General features: G+C 51.2%; 3 protein-coding genes across 7 annotated transcripts; 2 read left to right on the plus strand and 1 right to left on the minus strand.

The window, feature by feature from the left end:
• Nucleotides 1–173: 173 nt before the first annotated feature.
• CSKMT (citrate synthase lysine methyltransferase) lies at nt 174–1,925 on the minus strand. 5 transcript variants are annotated; one of them, XM_082344250.1, is made up of 4 exons: nt 1,626–1,644; nt 1,247–1,334; nt 1,010–1,143; nt 174–846 (listed from the first exon to the last, which is right to left on the minus strand). In XM_082344250.1, exons 3-4 carry the CDS (start codon nt 1,074–1,076, stop codon nt 191–193), a joined length of 723 nt encoding a protein of 240 aa, XP_082200376.1. In that variant the 5' UTR covers nt 1,077–1,143; nt 1,247–1,334; nt 1,626–1,644; the 3' UTR covers nt 174–190. The 5 variants fall into 5 exon arrangements, with proteins under 5 accessions (XP_082200376.1, XP_082200374.1, XP_082200373.1 ...); XM_082344248.1 differs by lacking the exon at nt 1,626–1,644 and adding an exon at nt 1,904–1,925 and having other exon boundaries at nt 1,010–1,334; XM_082344247.1 differs by lacking the exon at nt 1,626–1,644 and adding an exon at nt 1,763–1,784 and having other exon boundaries at nt 1,010–1,334.
• On the plus strand, nt 1,750–4,516 carry LOC309606766 (uncharacterized protein C11orf98). The gene is made up of 4 exons (XM_082344256.1): nt 1,750–1,851; nt 2,004–2,128; nt 3,646–3,743; nt 3,829–4,516. Exons 1-4 carry the CDS (start codon nt 1,813–1,815, stop codon nt 3,936–3,938), a joined length of 372 nt encoding a protein of 123 aa, XP_082200382.1. The 5' UTR covers nt 1,750–1,812; the 3' UTR covers nt 3,939–4,516.
• A 4,277-nt stretch (nt 4,517–8,793) lies between these two features.
• On the plus strand, nt 8,794–13,484 carry INTS5 (integrator complex subunit 5). Its single transcript, XM_082344273.1, has 2 exons — nt 8,794–8,964; nt 10,337–13,484. Exons 1-2 carry the CDS (start codon nt 8,885–8,887, stop codon nt 13,314–13,316), a joined length of 3,060 nt encoding a protein of 1,019 aa, XP_082200399.1. The 5' UTR covers nt 8,794–8,884; the 3' UTR covers nt 13,317–13,484.
• The last annotated feature ends 20 nt before the right edge of the window (nt 13,485–13,504 follow it).

Genomic DNA, 13,504 nt, shown 5'->3' on the forward strand with positions numbered 1-13,504 from the left:
TAACTCCAGGTATTATTCCAACCTTGCAGATGAGTAAACTGGGGCACAGAAATATTCAATACTGTGTGCACACAGCTAATAAATATGGAAGCCAGGATCCAAATCCTCATTTTCCAGTCATCTTGCCAAGACAAAAGCTTTCTCCAACTCCTCACCCAACAGAAACACTAGGGTCAGGCTTTAGAAGTCTTTAATTGGAGCCTTGAACCAAGTAAGCAAAGTAGGTGATGCCCCCGAAAGGGCCCAGCTCCTGCACAGACACAGTCCAGCCTTGGGACCCTTGCTCCAGGCAGGGCAGCCGTACATCAGGGTCCTCATCTGAGAACTGAATCAGGGTCCCCCCAGGGCTTAGGACCCTCAGGCACTCTGACAGCAGCTGGTAAGCCCCAGGCAGACCACCCCGGGCAAGAGCATCCCAGGTGCCCTTGTCTAGCACTAGATGGAAAGAGCCTGAGGAAGCCACTGGCTGCAGGTTCTGGGCATTAGCTTGCATGAAGTGGAGGCGTGAGGCAGGGTGCCCCGGGCACAGGGGTGTTTGGCCTTGGCCACCTTCCAGGAGGCTGTTCATGTGGGCCACAGCCACAGGAGATAAGTCCACCCCCAACACGTCCACTGGGTGCGGGCATTTGATGTAGAGGCCTGTACACAAGCTGGAGGTCCCACAGCCCACGTCCAACACCCGCGGCGGACAGGCAGCTGGTGCCTCCTGCAGCAGCGGCAGTAGGAGCCCCTGGGCTTCCTCGTATCCAAAGAACCAGTCGAAGGTGCCGGCGCTGCCCTGACGGGGCTGGGCGGGGAGCTTATCCCAGAGGCGGCGGTCTGCCAGGCAGCTACCAGCCAGGGAGCCTGTGGACGAGTGGAGGACTTGCGTCACCCAGCGCCCAGTTCTAGCAAAACGCGACAAAACCCGCACCAATGTGGCCTGGGGCTTTAAGCGGCACAATTTCTGGGACTAATTTCCTGTGTAGCGAAGAACCCAACTTGCCCTCCCTCTGTCCACCTTCCCTACCCGCCACGGCGCGACGCGCCCCCGCCGCCAGGCTCGCCAGGTGGAGGGTTCGGCGCAGGGCTGCCATCCGGAGGTGCCGGCAAGGTCGTCCAGAGAAACTTCTGTGAAAATGTCGCCCGCGCTCCGGCAGGGGCCTGAGGTCCAAGGGAAGATTTGCAAAATCCGCTGTGCGGAATCACGCGTACAGCCTCCCTAACTCTGCAGCCTCGGAAAAAAAGAACGCGGACACAAACTTACTACGGTACGAACGGCCTTTATTGTTTGCAACGGGAAGTGGAAGAGGAGGGGATGCGACAGCTCCGGCTCCTGGGGCGGCTCCACAGACCTGAAATCAAAGGAGAAGGTGTGAGCACCCCGGGGAGGAGTCTGCTGAACCTCGGTTCTGCCCTGCTCCTTGGAGCCCTGTGTCCCGGCGCTTGAGGATAGAACCCGCGGACTGAAAGCCGCCGGTACCGAAGACATGACGCCGAGGGGGCCGGAGCCCTTTCCCTCTACCTCCGTACATTACGCGGACCGGGACCGCACGCCCGATCCCCGCCAAGAAAAGGAGGGTCAACAGACCCCACCCAGAACCCCCGTACGGCCAGCCGGTGAAAATACTAGAGCCGACACTCACTCGGTCGCCGTCCTCGAAAAGGCAAAAGAGCCGGCCGGGCTCCTTTATATAGCTCTAGGACCCGCCCCCCCCCACCCCCTCCCCTCCCCGAGCTGCGATTGGCTAACGGAGGGCTGAGGGGTGGGGCGCACACGGACCCTGCGCAGAGCTGAAACGTTCGACGCTGAGCTGGTTTCGCAACGCAGCAATGGGTGCTCCGGGGGGAAAGATCAACCGGCCGCGAACGGTGACTGTGTGGGAGCCCGACCCTGTTTCCCAAGCGTCCCGGAGCCCTTTACCCTCGCCCGAGATGGACTCGATGGGCCAGTGTCGCCGGGTGCGGGGTCCCGGGTCGCGGTGCACGGCACCGCTCTGATTAAGCATCTTCCTCCCCCTTAGGAGCTGAAGAAGAAGCTGTTCAAGCGACGGCGGGTGTTGAACCGGGAGCGGCGACTGAAGCACCAGGTGGTCGGGGCTGTGATAGACGAAGGGCTGATCACGAGGCACCACCTCAAGAAGCGGGCGTGAGTGCCAGGCCCTCTCCCTCTTGGTCCTCCCCACCAAGCCTCCTTCCCTCCTCTTTGTCGAGCTCCGGAGCAGCTAACACCTTTTTGCTTTCCTTGCGTACTCACGTTTATGCAAGGAACGTTTGTGCCTAAACTCTGCTAGTCTCTCACTGTACCTGTAGCTCACAACCTTTCTTCGGTTCTTGGACTCTGCTGAGAATCTAAGGAGAGCTGTGGACTCCCCCACCTCCCCCAAGTAACATTATACATTCACACAGATTTTTTTATAAGTAAATTTAAAAGCACACACATAAGTGTGCGGTGAACCATTCGATGAATTTTCACAAGGGCACATGTGAGATTTTTGCATATAAGTTTCAAGGCCTCCTGAGTCTTGGGGCAGAGTTCCCACCCCATTCTTTCATTGACTTATTATAAATATTTAGTTTATGAAGCGGCATAATATATTTGGTCCTTGTCTCTGCTTTGTGGAAGAGCTAAATTTCCTGAGTGATAAGAGTGCCTTTTATTTCCTAAGGATCCCCTTTTGAGCACACCTAAATTTATGCAAATGGTGACTTAGCGTGGGGCTGGTCATCAGAAAGATGAAGTGATTAGAGAATTGGAAATTTAATTCCCTCTGCACTGCCTGTAGGAAGAGGGTGGGTGGGTGCTGTAGATTAAGCTCTACACAACCTCTTGAACTAGCTCCTGATTGGTCAACTGGTGGAGGTACTGGGAGGTTGGCTCACCTGGAGAGAGCATGGAACCTCTGGCCCCTTCCATACCTTACCCTATGCCTCTCTTCCATCTGACTGTTCCTGAGTTGCATCGTTTTATAATAAATCAGTAAATGCAAGTACATGTTTCCCTGAGTTCTGTGAGCTGTTCTAGCAAATTATCGAGTCTGAGAAGGGGATCATGAGAACCCCAATTTATGGCTGATCAATCAGAAGTACAGGTAACAACCTGGATTTGTGATTGGCATTTGAAGTGGGGGAAGCCTTAACCTGTGGTATCTGTTGCTATGTCCTGGTAGATAGTGTCCAAATGGAGTTAAGTTTGTAGGACACCCAGTCAATGTCCATTGAGAATTTGGAGAATTACTTGATGTGGGAAACCTCCCCCACCCACCACATCTGCTGTTAGAAGTATCAAGAATAAGGGACTTCCCTGGCGGTCCAGTGGTTAAGACCAATTGTGCTTCCAATACAGGGGGCATGGGTTCGATCCCTGGTCAAGGGAACTAAGATCCTGCATGTCGAATGGCCAAAAAATATATATATCTATATCTATAGCTATAGATATATAGATATATATACATATATATATTTATAAAATAAGAGAAGGAAACGTTTCTATCATGTACTAAATTTTAGCAATTATTGTTACTTTATGTATGTGTTAAGACTAGTTTTAGGTAAAGTAACAGTTCTTTGACTTGGATCCGAAGACCTTTTCAGTAACCAGAACCACTGTGTGGTCTGTATTGGTTCAGGTTAACCTGGATATTTTTGCTCTTACCAATCCTTCAGGTCCAGTGCACGTGCCAACATTACTCTGTCTGGGAAGAAGCGCAGAAAACTCCTCCAGCAGATCCGGCTTGCCCAGAAAGAGAAAGCAGCCATGGAGGGTGAGGCTAGGGCACAGAAGTTGGGGTGGGGGGGCAGCCTGGATTCATTTGGGTTCTTTAATGCTTCCTCTTTCCCTTTGCTCAGTGGAAGCCCCCCTCAAGTCAGCCAGGACTAGTGAACCACAGCCCAAATCAAAAAAGAAGACAAAAGCCCCCCAGGATGTAGACATGGAGGACCTTGAAGATAAGAGCTAAATCTCACACCCCTTCCACCAGAAGATTCTCAGCTGGAGCCAGGAGGACTCGATGGTTATTTCAGAGGACTTTGGAGAAAGCGTTGCTCCTTTTCACTGTCCCCAGATTCCTCTTCCCTAATGGCCTAGTGACCTGCCCTGGAGGGATGTATTGAGAGGAAGAGGGTAGAAAAGAAAGATTGGAGAGCGGGTCCTAAGCAGTCAACTCCATTTGTGATAAAGCCCTAGCATTCTCACTGAGATGTGTGTGATTAAATGTAGGAATGGGGATAGGCCATGAAAAGGGGCTGTGAGTGTGGAAACAAGACAACTGGGAAACAGGACCCACAGTTCTTACTTGACCAAAGGCAACAAGAAGCCATCCTCCATGATGGCCCTGTCTCCCCGATGAGTGACACTCCAACTTTCCATTTCTGACAAAAATAAGGTGTTCTGTAGAGATGGCAGAGGAGGTAAGGGTCTTGATACTGGCCCTGCCTGCTCCCCTGTGTGAGCAGGGTGGGCAAGTGACCGTGGTTGTCTCTGCTTCCTTTGCTGGATTATATTTTTAATAAAGTGAAGATTATTTTTCCCTTTTAACGTTCAGAAATTCTGTTTGTTGGAAGCCAGGGCTGGGGTGGTTAATTAAAGTGAGAAGCTGTGTGTGCAGAGATGTGGTCAACTGGAGAAAAGCATATTCTCTCCTTGCTCTATTAATCAGTGCAGGCTTCCTGGAAGAGGGAGGGTTTGGGTACAGTGTTGTGCTCCCCCCCCTCCTCAAGTTTATATTTTGGACATTTTCAAACCTTCAGTAAAGTTAAGAGATTAGCACACTGAGCCCTTAAATATGCACTCTACTTGGATTGACGAGTTTTTAACATTTGGCTATACTTGATCTCCTTACCCGCTTGCATATATATGTATGTGTTCAAGTATGTATAATTGTTGTCTTTGCTGACTCATTTGAAAGTCAATTGCAGATGAGATTTTATCCCTAAGGACATGCTTCTATATAGCCAAAACACCTAAGACATTTAACATTGGTGGAATAGCTAAAATTCAGGTTTTCATATTCACATTTCCTCAGCTGTTCCAGTAATATTTTTTATAGCTGTTTATTGTTTCCTCAATCCAGAAGCCGTTAAGGATCACACGTAGCATTTAATTGTCATGTCCCTTTAGTCTCCTTCAATCCAGAACAGTACCCCACCTTGTCTTAGGTGACTTGGTGTCTTCGAAGAGTCCAGCCTAAATTAATTAATTAAAGAATATCTCACAGCCTGGGTTTGTCTGAGTGTTTCCATGTTTCCTCATCAATAGATGTAGGTTAAGCATTTCTGGGAAAAATTCTACATAGAGAATATTGTGTTTTTCCCATTGCATTTCATTAGGAAGTAAGTGTTGACTGAAAAAAAAAAATACACAACCTAAAGGTTGAGAATTATGTTTGATTCAGCAGACTTGCTGAAAACTTAAACCTGGAAAACAGCCTCTCGGATAGCTCTGAGGTAAGGGAGGAGCCAGGATAGAGGAGTTTTTGCAACAAAAACCAGGTAGTCGGTGGGGCTTCCCTGGTGGCACAGTGGTTAAGAATCCGCCCGCCAAGGCAGGGGACACGGGTTCAAGCCCTGGTCCGGGAAGATCCCACGTGCCGCGGAGCAACTAAGCCCGTGTGCCACAACTACTGAGCCTGCGTGCCACAACGACTGAAGCCTGCATGCCTAGAGCCCGTGCTCCACAACGAGAGAAGCCACCGCAATGAGCTAAGAGGGGCCCCCACTCGCCACAGCTAGAGAAAGCCCACGTGCAGCCACAAAGACCCAACACAGCCAAAAATAAATAAACTTTAAAAAAAAACAACAACAAAAAACCAGGTAGTCGGAACATCAAAGATTATTGTTAATTAAAGAAAATCAGACTTCTCAAGTTAATTAATTTAACTTCTCAAGTTAATTAATTTAGCCTTTCTATGTACGGGAAGACGCAAGAGTCTCGGCTCTTTGAAATCATTCCTTTGATACGCTCCTTAACTACCTATGGCCAGTATCCTGTTCTTTTTCTTCCTGAATCTCCTCTGGGTGCACCGCTGGGGATGGCTGCAGTGGTTGATGGTTTGATGGAGGGCAGCCTGTTTGGAGACCGTCGGAGACAGCTGTGGTGGCTGATTGCTTGATGGCCACAACATTGTTTGTTTTCTGATATAGCAGGCAGGCAAATTTTTTGTCCACACATATAATATCAGTTTGTCTCATTATTGGTGATTCCTAGTGTTAAGTGGGTGTCTGTCAGATTTCTCCACGGTTAAGGTATTCTTTCCCTTTGTAATTAATAAGCAATCTATGGAGTGATACTTTGAGATTGTATGAATACCCTATTCCCCAATGACCTCTCAACAATGGTTTTAGCATCCATGATGATCCGTATCTGAATTGTTACTGCTGCAAAATGGTGATTTTTCTAATTGTATCATTCATTCATCCATGTTACTCATTTTACATATTCTGTAAAGGAAACCCCTACTTCCTTTTAAAAATCTCATTTAGGTTGTTAAACATCTGTTACTATCACTTTTTCATGCTCCACGTCATACCAAACTGGCCAGCCAAAGCCTGTGTCTTTTTTGGGGGGGGCCACACAGAATACAGCATCTTGGTTCCCCAACCAGGGATTGAACCTGTGCCCCCTGCAATGGAGGCACAGAGTCTTAACCACTGGACCACCAAGAAAGTCCTGGTCCTGTGTCCTTTTGACACAGCACCACCAGTATCTGAGCAATTCCTTGCTGTCTGGCACAATATGTTCCAGGCTCACCTGCTACTTCCCCTGGGCTAAAACTTGGTATCAGCTATTTTTCTATGGAGACAATATTATGTCCAGTTTTGAACACAGAAAGGAAAAAGTACTTGTGTGAAACTGAACTATATTCAGATGTGGTAAGGAGAGGAGGGGAGAAGCTGCAGGGAGAAGGACTTTCAACATCTTGGGATCCCCATCACCTTTCATAATTTTGTTCTACCCCTGTGCCTAAGGCAGAAAGGAGCTTGCTGTGTTCAAAGAAGAGTTTCTATACCTGGTATTGTGCTAAATTCTTTACACAAATAATCTGAAGTGGGACTTCCCTGGCAGTCCAGTGGTTAGGACTCCACGCTTCCACTGCGGGGGCACGGGTTTGATCCCTGGTCGGAGAACTAAGATCCTGCATGCTGCATGGCATGGCCAAAAAAATAAAAAGAAAAAAAAAAAGAGAGAAAGAAATAGGTGAATAATCTGAACTGATCTTTGCAAAAAGTTTGTGAGATACGATACAGCATGTGCCATTTTACAGATAAGGAAAGGGGCTCCGAGCAGCTGAGTCACTTGCTCAGGGTTACATTGCTAATTAATAGCAGACATGAATCCAGATCTGTCTAACTCCAAAACAAACACCCTTAGATTGTGAAATCTTTAAGGGCAAGGACCACATAATAGTCTCATAGCTGGAAGAATTTATCGGGTTCAAAAGGCACTTTTATTTTTTTGGCCATGCCGAGAGGCATGCGGATCTTAGTTCCCCCACCAGGGATCTAACGCATGCCCCCTGCAGTGGAAATGCAGAGTCTTAACCACTGGACTACCAGGGAAGTCCCCAAAAGCCACTTTTCATAGATCAAAAGTCAAGGCCCAGAGAAGGGAAGTGTTGGGTCCAAGTTTGAAGCAGAGCTAGGAGCAGAAATTGTCTCATATTTACTGTCCTAGAGCATATATGCTTCAGGAGTGATCGAACTTCTAAAATTTAAGAATAAATATAGAACCACCCTAATTAATCATTTAGCTTTTAAAACACAGTCACTTCAAAGATATCTTTAGAACCTACCATCTGGTGTTATTCTAACTCACATTTCCACTGAGAACAGTAAGCCCTCTGGTTAATACAGGCCTCAGAACCTACTTTCCTTTTCATTCATCCAACCAGCTATTAAGACCCTGCTACATGCCAGGAAGACACTGTTGTATGCATGTGATGATGATAAAACCTTTAACAAAACTGGCAACATCCCTGTTGTCAAAGAGCTGGAGTTCATTCAACAAATATAATAAAAACAGCTATTGCTTATATAGTGCTTACCTACCATTGCAGGCACCAAGTGCTATACAGTAAACATATTACCTGGTTTCAGTTTTCACAAGCCTGTGAGGTAATTGTACTATTAACATCCCGATTTCCAGAAAAAGAAACAGGCAGAGAGGGGTTAAATGAAGTACACAGCCGGTTAGTGGAATAGCTGGAACCTGATCTAGATAGACTGGTTGGAGCGGGGGCTCTTGATGAGGTCTATTATGTCCTCATAAGGTTACCAAGCTCTCTCTGCAGCTATGGGGATGTAAGGTTGGGGAAGGTCCCCCTGCACTGGGAGACTGGGGAGCCTGACAAAGATCGTAGTGCCAACCTAGGACTGGGAGAACACCTTCAGCCCAATTTATTTCAGGTTTCCTCCTCTCCCTCTCTCTCCTTGTCTTCTCTTCATCTTCTCTTACGGACTTTCACTCCTTTCTTTCCGTCTCTCTTCCGCTTTCCCTCTTCCCTTCTCTCTTTTAACTGCTTTTTACATTGTCACTGGTTATTGATCAAAATGTTTCCTAAGGTGCTTCCTTTTTTAAAACCTCGAGAGTTGAAAATTTTGTTTCGGCTTTAGAAAAATTAATTAAATCCAATTAAGTGGTCGCAGCTAGCCTTAGCCTGTGTCAATGGCCCTCTGGGGAGGGGGGGGAAATAGCTGTGTTGAGGGTGGGTCGGCTTCCCGCTGTCATGGGTGCAGCCCCGTTCTGGGACGCCGACTCATCTCGGAACCAATGTGTGAGGGTCATGGACGTCGCCGGATTGGTTTTCCTGAGAGGCCTTGTCGCTGGTTCCTTTCGGGTTTCCCGGCAGCGCGCATGCGCTCCCTGCGCTCCGCCGCTCCCGCTTCGGGCTCGGGCTAGGGCTCCGGGATGTCCGCGTTGTGCGACCCTCCCGGGGCCCCAGGGCCTCCCGGGCCTGCCCCGGTCTCCCACGGTCCCGCGCCGCTCAGGTAGTCAGAGCCCCTGGCATCTTTCCCTACCGCGGGGTCCCGCGCCGATAACCAGCCTTCTCGGCAGAAACCCGGATCCCACCTCGAGAACTCGCGTCAGGGTTCTCAGAGATTCCCGGTCGGGTCTTCCCAGAACTCAGGGACTGCCTCACCAAAACTCTGGGCTCCACTGCCCGCACTCCCAAGATCTCGGTACTGCCTCCCCCTAAACGCCAATGCCCAGTTACCCCAGATCCTGGCCTTGCTCTTCCAAGAGTTGGGACTATCAGAACTCTTGGGAACCCAGGTGCCCTGTCCCTTAGACCCGAGGGAACCCAGGGTCCCCTGACTTCATGGAGACTCCCTGAGCACCCAGGCCCAGAAACCCACAGAATGCTTTCTTCTAGCCTTTCCCTTACTCTTCAACGGAGACACTCCCCTCACCGTAGAGTGGGGTTTTTTTGGAGGAACCAGAGATGGATGGCACAGTCAGAGCCTTATCAACCTCTAGAGGATGCTGTCTTCTTTGGCAGAAAATGCAATAAGAGCAAGGGGATTTTGCCTCTTCCCATAACACTGGCTTCTGAACCTCTGAGACTGAACCCATATGTTTCAGGAGGGGAAGGGTTGAAGGGCATTAGCTTGTCTCTGCCCTGGGGCACCTTGATTCCTGGGGCATACTGAGGGTTCTGAGAAGGTGGTGGCTGTTGCTGTGGTGGAGTCCAAGTGGTTGGTGGTTAGGATGCTTGCAGAATATGGGAAGAAGCAGGTTTGGGGAGGGAGAGCTCTTAATAAGGGGCAAATTTGGGCTTAGAATTTTCTTTCCATTAAGAGCAAAATCCAGCGTTCTTGTTTGTATGTAGGAGGGAGTGCAGTAAAGCTAGAAAGGTGTGTTCAAAGCAGATGTTACAGGAACACAAAATATACTTACTCAATTCAACAAATATTTATTATTTCCCATATTCCAGGCACCCCAGTAGAAGAGGATCCAGTGTTGAAAAGGAGAGAACTGTTAATTACCCTCTTGGAGTTTATAGTCTGATTACTTACCTTGGTTTCCTTCTCTGTAAAATGGGATCATAATGGTACCTACCTTATTGGGCTGTTATCTGTATTGAAATAATACAAGTAAAGTACTTAAAAGAGAACTTGACGTATTACAAGAGTTATCTAATATTGATACTATTGTTATTTATTAAAAGAAAAATAGCTAGCATTTACTGAGTAACTAGTGTGACCTAGATATGGTGCTTACGTGCTTTACGAACATTATCTTTTGAGGGAGGTACAGTTATCCCTTTTCTACATAGAAAGAAACTGAAGCTCACAGAGGGAATGTAACTTGCTCAACAACTCCCAACACTCTAACTCTGCTTCTTTTGCTTCCTTACAGTGCTCAGGAGCTGTCGCAGGAAATCAAGGCCTTTCTGACCGGTGTAGACCCTGTTCTGGGCCACCAACTCTCTGCTCGGGAACATGCTCGCTGTGGCCTTCTCTTGCTCCGCTCTTTGCCACCTGCTCGGGCTGCTGTGCTTGACCACTTGCGAGGTGTCTTTGATGAGAGTGTCCGGGCCCACCTGGCTGCCCTGGATGAAAGCCCTGTGACTGGTCCACCTCACCTCCGTCCACCGCCACCCTCCCATGTCCCTGCTGGGGGACCTGGTCTAGAGGATGTGGTGCAGGAAGTGCAGCAGGTGCTGTCTGAGTTTATCCGGGCCAACCCGAAGGCCTGGGCACCTGTGATTAGTGCATGGTCCATTGACCTCATGGGGCAACTGAGCAGCACTTACTCGGGCCAGCACCAGCGTGTGCCCCATGCCACTGGCTCTCTCAACGAATTGCTGCAGCTGTGGATGGGCTGTCGGGCCACACGCACGTTAATGGACATCTATGTTCAGTGCCTCTCGGCTCTCATTGGTAGCTGCCCGGATGCTTGCGTGGACGCCTTGCTGGATACCTCTGTCCAGCATTCCCCACACTTCGACTGGGTTGTGGCGCATATTGGCTCCTCTTTTCCCGGCACCATCATCTCCCGAGTTCTCTCCTGTGGCCTGAAGGACTTCTGTGTTCACAGTGGGGCTGGAGGTGGAGCTGGTGGCAGTGGTGGAGGCTCTTCTCAGACCCCCTCTACAGACCCCTTCCCTGGATCTCCTGCTATCCCTGGGGAGAAACGGGTGCCCAAGATTGCCTCAGTTGTAGGCATCCTAGGGCACCTGGCCTCCCGCCATGGAGACAGCATCCGACGGGAGCTCCTGCGAATGTTTCATGACAGTCTGGCAGGGGGCGCTGGCGGCCGGAGTGGGGATCCCTCCCTTCAGGCCACAGTTCCCTTCCTCCTGCAGCTGGCAGTCATGTCACCAGCTTTGCTGGGCACAGTCTCTGGAGAGCTGGTGGATTGCCTGAAGCCCCCAGCTGTGCTGAGTCAGCTGCAGCAACACCTGCAGGGATTCCCCCGAGAGGAGCTGGACAACATGCTGAACCTCGCCGTGCACCTGGTGAGCCAGGCCTCTGGGGCAGGTGCCTACCGCCTGTTGCAGTTCCTGGTGGACACAGCCATGCCTGCCTCAGTCATTACCACCCAGGGCCTGGCTGTGCCAGACACCGTGCGCGAGGCCTGTGACCGGCTGATCCAGCTACTGCTGCTGCACCTGCAAAAGCTGGTTCATCACCGGGGAGGGTCTCCTGGGGAAGGGGTGCTGGGCCCACCCCCGCCTCCCCGCCCTGTGCCCTTTCTAGATGCGCTAAGAAACCACGTCGGAGAGCTGTGTGGAGAGACGTTACGTTTGGAACGGAAACGCTTCCTCTGGCAACACCAGCTCCTTGGCCTGCTCTCTGTTTATACCCGGCCTAGCTGTGGACCTGAGGCCTTGGGCCATCTCCTGAGCCGGGCCCGAAGCCCTGAAGAGTTGAGTCTGGCCACTCAGTTATACGCAGGGCTGGTGGTCAGTCTCTCTGGCCTCCTGCCCCTGGCCTTCCGAAGCTGCCTGGCTAGGGTACATGCAGGGACTTTGCAGCCTCCCTTCACGGCCCGGTTCCTGCGTAACTTGGCCCTGCTAGTGGGGTGGGAACAGCAGGGTGGTGAGGGCCCTGCAGCCCTAGGGGCCCGGTTTGGGGAGTCTGCCTCAGCTCATCTGTCTGACCTGGCTCCTCTCCTGCTCCATCCTGAGGAGGAAGTAGCCGAAGCCTCTGCCTCCCTCCTGGCCATTTGTCCCTTTCCTCCGGAAGCCCTGTCCCCTTCCCAACTCCTGGGACTGGTGAGAGCTGGAGTGCATCGCTTCTTTGCCTCTCTCAGGCTGCATGGTCCCCCAGGGGTGGCTTCCGCCTCCCAGCTTCTTACCCGCCTCTCCCAGACCTCCCCGGCTGGGCTCAAGGCTGTCCTGCAGCTGCTAGTTGAGGGAGCCTTACATCAGGGCAACACAGAACTGTTTGGTGGGGAAGTGGATGGGGACAATGAGACTCTCTCAGTTGTTTCAGCTCCTTTGGCTTCGGCCTCCCTGTTGGACACAAACCGGCGGCACACTGCAGCTGTGCCGGGCCCTGGAGGGATTTGGTCTGTTTTCCACGCTGGAGTCATCGGCCGTGGCCTAAAGCCACCCAAGTTTGCCCAATCACGCAATCAGCAAGAAGTGATGTATAACACCCAGAGCCTCCTCAGCCTCCTAGTGCACTGCTGCAGTGCCCCTGGGGGGACTGAATGTGTGGGCTGCTGGGGGGCTCCCACCCTGAGCCCGGAGGCAGCCAAAGCAGTGGCAGTGACCTTGGTGGAGAGTGTGTGTCCCGATGCAGCCGGTGCTGAGCTAGCCTGGCCTCCTGAGGAGCATGCCCGAGCCACCGTGGAGCGGGATCTCCGCATTGGCCGGCGCTTCCGGGAACAGCCTCTGCTCTTTGAGCTGTTAAAGTTGGTAGCAGCTGCTCCCCCAGCCCTGTGCTACTGCTCCGTGCTGCTGCGGGGGCTGCTGGCCGCCCTCTTGGGCCACTGGGAAGCCTCTCGCCACCCTGATACAGCCCACTCCCCCTGGCACCTGGAGGCATCCTGCACCCTGGTGGCTGTCATGGCTGAGGGAAGCCTCCTGCCACCAGCCCTGGGGAATATGCACGAGGTATTTAGCCAACTGGCACCTTTTGAAGTGCGTCTGCTGCTGCTCAGTGTCTGGGGCTTTCTCCGGGAGCACGGGCCCTTGCCCCAGAAGTTCATCTTCCAGTCAGAGCGTGGCCGCTTCATCCGGGACTTCTCCAGGGAGGGTGGGGGTGAAGGTGGAGCCCATCTGGCTGTTCTGCACAGTGTCCTCCACCGCAACATTGACCGCCTGGGCCTTTTCTCTGGCCGTTTCCAGGCACCTTCACCGTCCAATCTCCTTCGGCAGGGGACATAGCCTTTCCATGCTCCAGAAGCCGAGGGAGGTTGAGCCAGGAGAGACAGGGGGCTAAGGTGCTGCAGAAAGGTGGAGGTTTCTCTGCTGAGACCTTGGCCTAAAAGAGCGCTGTCACTTTCTTCCTCCCCCACCTTTTTTTCTAAATAAAATTTGCCGAGTTGAGAAAAAGAGTCCAGTGCCTCTGTCTG

This window comes from Balaenoptera borealis, assembly GCF_965194805.1.
Source record: "Balaenoptera borealis genome assembly, chromosome: 11".
Classification (NCBI taxonomy): domain Eukaryota; kingdom Metazoa; phylum Chordata; class Mammalia; order Artiodactyla; family Balaenopteridae; genus Balaenoptera; species Balaenoptera borealis.

Excerpts from the sequence above, each read along its gene's own strand:
- CSKMT (XM_082344248.1), bottom strand. The coding sequence starts at position 1,076 with ATGGCAGCCCTGCGCCGAACCCTCCACCTGGCGAGCCTGGCGGCGGGG. Across the intron at positions 847-1,009 it reads GGCGCGTCGCGCCGTGGCGG|GCTCCCTGGCTGGTAGCTGC; the intron begins GTAGGGAAGGTG and ends ACTCGTCCACAG.
- LOC309606766 (XM_082344256.1), top strand. The coding sequence starts at position 1,813 with ATGGGTGCTCCGGGGGGAAAGATCAACCGGCCGCGAACG. Across the intron at positions 1,852-2,003 it reads AGATCAACCGGCCGCGAACG|GAGCTGAAGAAGAAGCTGTT; the intron begins GTGACTGTGTGG and ends CCTCCCCCTTAG. Across the intron at positions 3,744-3,828 it reads AGAGAAAGCAGCCATGGAGG|TGGAAGCCCCCCTCAAGTCA; the intron begins GTGAGGCTAGGG and ends CCCTTTGCTCAG.
- INTS5 (XM_082344273.1), top strand. The coding sequence starts at position 8,885 with ATGTCCGCGTTGTGCGACCCTCCCGGGGCCCCAGGGCCTCCCGGGCCT. Across the intron at positions 8,965-10,336 it reads CACGGTCCCGCGCCGCTCAG|TGCTCAGGAGCTGTCGCAGG; the intron begins GTAGTCAGAGCC and ends GCTTCCTTACAG.